General features: G+C 45.8%; 1 protein-coding gene across 4 annotated transcripts in view; it reads right to left on the reverse strand.

Annotated features, from left to right (window-relative positions):
- LOC120554685 (transcriptional-regulating factor 1-like) overlaps positions 1-5,000 on the reverse strand; it is a 17,697-nt gene that overhangs the window by 8,908 nt on the left and 3,789 nt on the right. For 3 of the 4 annotated variants that reach the window (XM_039793698.1, XM_039793697.1, XM_039793699.1), the window contains 7 exons: positions 4,080-4,567; positions 3,529-3,554; positions 3,004-3,106; positions 2,411-2,738; positions 1,574-1,640; positions 1,358-1,497; positions 366-469 (listed from right to left, as the gene is read on the reverse strand). In XM_039793698.1, coding sequence (XP_039649632.1) covers positions 366-469; positions 1,358-1,497; positions 1,574-1,640; positions 2,411-2,738; positions 3,004-3,106; positions 3,529-3,554; positions 4,080-4,567 — 1,256 coding nt within the window. The remainder of the gene's footprint in view (positions 1-365; positions 470-1,357; positions 1,498-1,573; positions 1,641-2,410; positions 2,739-3,003; positions 3,107-3,528; positions 3,555-4,079; positions 4,568-5,000) is intronic. The other variant, XM_039793700.1, reaches the window with a different exon arrangement.

Below are 5,000 nucleotides of genomic sequence, written 5' to 3' on the forward strand. Positions count from 1 at the left end.
GGTTTTGCTTTTTTCATAACAAATCTGTCCATTTAATTCTCACTCTGATTACCTAATGCACATGCACACACTGTGGGGAGATGGAGGTGTTTTCATCCAAGAGACGCTGTGATTGGTGGATAGGATATGGAGCAGGGGACTGACAGCGACATAACCAATCACATTATGACAGATGCTCCACTTAGCACCAATTGCAATGTTTAATTTTAAATGAATGTAGCCTACTGGCAGTCTGGCACATGTGGGGGCTCAGTGGGTGCTCACGGTATCGGCGCCTATGGTGTGTTGTTATGTTTTTTTTCCTAAATGTTCACACTTCTGTTCCCATATCACAGTTTTTGGAGAAACAGCCAATAAGATTTTACCAGGAAGTCCCCTCTGAACTCTGATAGGATGTGGAGGGCAGTCTCTGGGCTGGTCCCGCCCCCTGGCAGCACGCTGGAGCGAGCCATCGTCAACAGAGCTTCAACTGGAACAAAACCAGGTGTCAATCAAACCGTAAACGTCCAAAGATAATCAGGATTATTACGAAAATGAGAATATTGTCAGGGCCAGCCCGCGGCAGGATAGGCAGGATAGGCAGGATAGGCTAATGTTAGTCTAAATGAGTAAAGAAAGGTTGAAGATAACAACAAAACAAACCCAAAATAATTAGAAATTTGAGAATTTTTTGAAAAACTAGCAATAATGTTGGAATAAACACACACAGACACACAAACAGAGACACAAACAGACTTAGACACACACAAACAGAGACACACACAGACACACAGAGACACGCACACAAACACACATGTACACAAACACACACAAATACACACACAAACAGAGACACACACAGACACACACACACACACACACACAAACACAGACACAAACACAGACACACACACACACACACACACAAACACAGACACAAACACAGACACACAAACGCGCACACAAACAGACACAAACAGACTTAGACACACACAAACACAGACACACAGAGACACACACACAAACACACATGCACACAAACACACACACAAATACACATAAACAAACAGACACACACACAGACACACACACGCACACACAAACACAGACACAAACACAGACACACAAACACGCACCCAAACAGAGACACACACATACAGACACACACACACAAACAGACACAAACAGAGACACACACACACACACACAAACAGAGACACACACACACACAGACAGAGACACACACACACACACACAAATACACAGACACACACACTCACACACACACACACAAACGGACAGAGACAAACACACACACACTGAAAAAAACTCCCAAAACAGCTGAACTCCACATTGTTTTGAATATGTGTGTGTCTACCTCTGTGTTGATTGACAGGCCGCTCCAGCTCATCCCACTGCGTCCACACAAGCAGTGCATTGTGGGAGTCGGAGGCCGCGTGTTTCCGGTCTCGTAGAGCCGGGATTTCAGCCTGGAAGTCCCGCCCCTCATTGATCCGCCTGTGATTGACAGCTCAGAGTTAAAAAAGGTGATCTCGGATAAAAGTCATCCTAAAATACACTAACGTTTACTCACGGCTTGTTGGTGAGTGTCTCGGAGGGAGGGGAGGCTGTCTCCATGGCAACACCATCATTAAATCCATCTGTCAATCACAGACACAAAGTTCAACATCAAAGAGTAAGATCCTTTTTGTTTAACATGAAACAACCCCTGAAATCACCATCACCAAACTCTACCAGACTCCATGTAAATAATCAGGACTTTTATCATCGTAAAACACACTTCATTCAAAGTGGACAGAAGCTAAATAAAACTACCAAAAGCCGTCTTGGTTCATCTTTCCACTGTTCCAACAATCACCACTCTGGTTTGGTTGAAATAAACCCTTAATTCACCCATTTACATGTGGAGATATGCTGGCTCTATACACGCTAAAAGTCCTGATTATTTACATGGAGTCTGGTGGAGATATGCTGGCTCTATACACACTAAAAGTCCTGATTATTTACATGTAGTCTGGTGGAGATATGCTGGCTCTATACGCGCTAAAAGTCCTGATTATTTACATGGAGTCTGGTGGAGATATGTTGCCTCTATACATGCTAAAAGTCCTGATTATTTACATGGAGTCTGGTGGAGATATGCTGCCTCTATACACGCTAAAAGTCCTGATTATTTACATGGAGTCTGGTGGAGATATGCTGCCTCTATACATGCTAAAAGTCCTGATTATTTACATGGAGTCTGGTGGAGATATGCTGCCTCTATACATGCTAAAAGTCCTGATTATTTACATGGAGTCTGGTGGAAATATGCTGGCTCTATACATGCTAAAAGTCCTGATTATTTACATGGAGTCTGGTGGAGATATGCTGGCTCTATACACTGACTGAGAGAAACTCCCCTACTTACCGTGTGCGTTGTGAAGCTGCACAGTCTGCACTCTCTGCTGCCTCCCAGTGGCGAGGGAGCAGTACAGCCCTGGCCCCGCCCTCAGGGGGCAAAGCATGGGTGGGGGGGTGTAGTGTATCCCGGCAACCACTCCATCCCTTGCTTCCTCTTCTTCTGGGTGCAGCAGGCTGCGGTAGAGCAGCACAGCGCCTCCGGTGGCTGGAGAGGGGCGACTGCATCTCTTCTGCCCCCCCCTGCACGCCTTGGGCCGGCCTCTGGATTGGACGGGCACGGAGACGGGCATCACTATGGAGACGCACGGTTGGACCGGTGCAGAAGAGTCTTCACTCTGGAAACAAAAATTTGGTTCTAAGTGTGTGACAACATTATGGGATGGATCCCTACAGAGATAGACCTTTTAGTTAAAGAGTAAGATCCTTTTAGTTTAACATGAAACAGACCCGAAATCACCATCAATTCACTGTATTACAAAGTATCAATAGCATTTTTGTGTGTGTGTGTGTGTTTGTGGTTGTGTGTGTGTGTGTGTGTGTGTGTGTGTGTGTGTGTGTGTGTGTGTGTGTGTGTGTGTGTGTGTGTGTGTGTGTGTGGACCTTGTTCAAACATGTGGCAGGTCTGGATGCGCTGTGGCAACGCATGTGACCGTTTAACGCTGGAAGACTCCTGAAGTCACGCTTACACACGGTACACAGCAGCCTGTAAAACACACACACACACACACACACACATACACACACACACACACACACACACACACACACACACACAACACACACATACACACACATACACACACACACAGACACACACACACACACAGACACACACATATACACACAGACACACACAGACACACATGCACACACGTACGTACACATACACAGACACACAAACACAGAGAGACAAACACACACACATACATAAAGACACACACATGCACGCACGCACGTACACACACACATACACAGAGACACAAACACAGACACACACACACACAGACACACACGTACACATACACACACACACACACACACACAGACACGGACACACACACACCCCCATTAGAAGATTATATTAGGTAATTGATAATGATGAGTAATTGAAAGCCCTTCAGTTACCTCGAGATGTTTTCAGGTTGTTTCATCTGAAAATAAACAGAAAATAAAATAACAATTAACAATAAGTTGATATTATAACATATTGTTTGTTTATTGGAGCTTTTCATTAGTTACCTTATTTACTTATTGACACACTTCTCTACTTATTACAAACTCATTCATACACTGACCTACTTTATTTACTTTTTTATGTTTTCCCTTATTTACATAATATCTCGACTCACTCATTTTCAAATTAACACGTTAACAATTAATATTACACCTGCTAAAAAGTACTAACACACACACACAGACACACACAGACAGAAACAGACACACACACAGAGACACCCACACACACTCACAGACACACGGACAGACACACAGACACACCAACACACACACACAGACACCCACACACACACACAGAGACACCCCACACACACACACAGACACACAAACACACACACACATACAGACACACACACACACAGAGACACACAGAGACAACTACACACACACACACACACACACACACACACACACACAGACACACAAGAAAAAGTACTAACTTTGAATTCTTTCTGTGTATCTTCTCCTCCTCCGCTCTCGTCTCTCAGGCTCGGCCCGGCGGCGAGGCTTGGAGCTCGGGCAGCGCCGGTGACATCCTGGCCCTGATTGGTTGTCTGAGCCGGGTCAGAGGTCACCGGGTAACCGTCGTAGTCGTGGAAACAGCAGCTGAGCGTTTGCCTGGACGGTTGAGCGGGAAACTCCATTCTCTCTTGACTGGGATGCATCTGAGAGCCGGGGCTGCAGACCGCCGGGGTTTGTGGGTAATGAGGACTCGGGCCGGGCGTGGTCGGGCTGCAGAAGGGCTGCTGCGAGGCGTAGTTGTCATGGTAACTGTCGTGGAAGAAGAACTGCGAGCCGGAGAAATCTTCGGCAGGCGATTGGTTGTTGAAGTCCGCGGAGCTCCAGCAGCCCGGGGTAACGTTGCCGGTGCCGGAGCCCAGCGGAGAGCACCGTAGCTGGGACAGAGTCGGCCGCCACGCGCCCTGGTCTGGAACCACAGGAGGTATGGAAGTAATAAGTTTAAACTAGAAAATTCCACAGGAAATTTTGACAGTGTGCTTAGTAATTGGTGCACATTCAATTAACACTGGCTAACAGTAAATCTGCTGTTTGACATGTCCTGTAAAGAGAGGACAACATGGCCTAGAGTAAAGAGTCTCCATGATAGGTGTGTGTGAGGGTGTGAAGTTGTTGCTATGGTGATTTCCACAATGAGGGAGTAGAGGAGGGAAGGGGAGACAGTGTCTTCCATGGGTCAAACATGTCCATTTAATGATAATTATACCTCTTGAGTTTGTTCTGTAATTCAAAAACCGTGGGTCCAAACAGCAATAACAGTATCATCACAAGAAAGATAAAGGTCTAGCGAACACATTGATGTGGTTTTTATGTTTGTGGTGTCAAATATATGGGACACAGAG

This window comes from Perca fluviatilis, chromosome 24 (genome assembly GCF_010015445.1).
Source record: "Perca fluviatilis chromosome 24, GENO_Pfluv_1.0, whole genome shotgun sequence".
Taxonomy (NCBI): domain Eukaryota; kingdom Metazoa; phylum Chordata; class Actinopteri; order Perciformes; family Percidae; genus Perca; species Perca fluviatilis.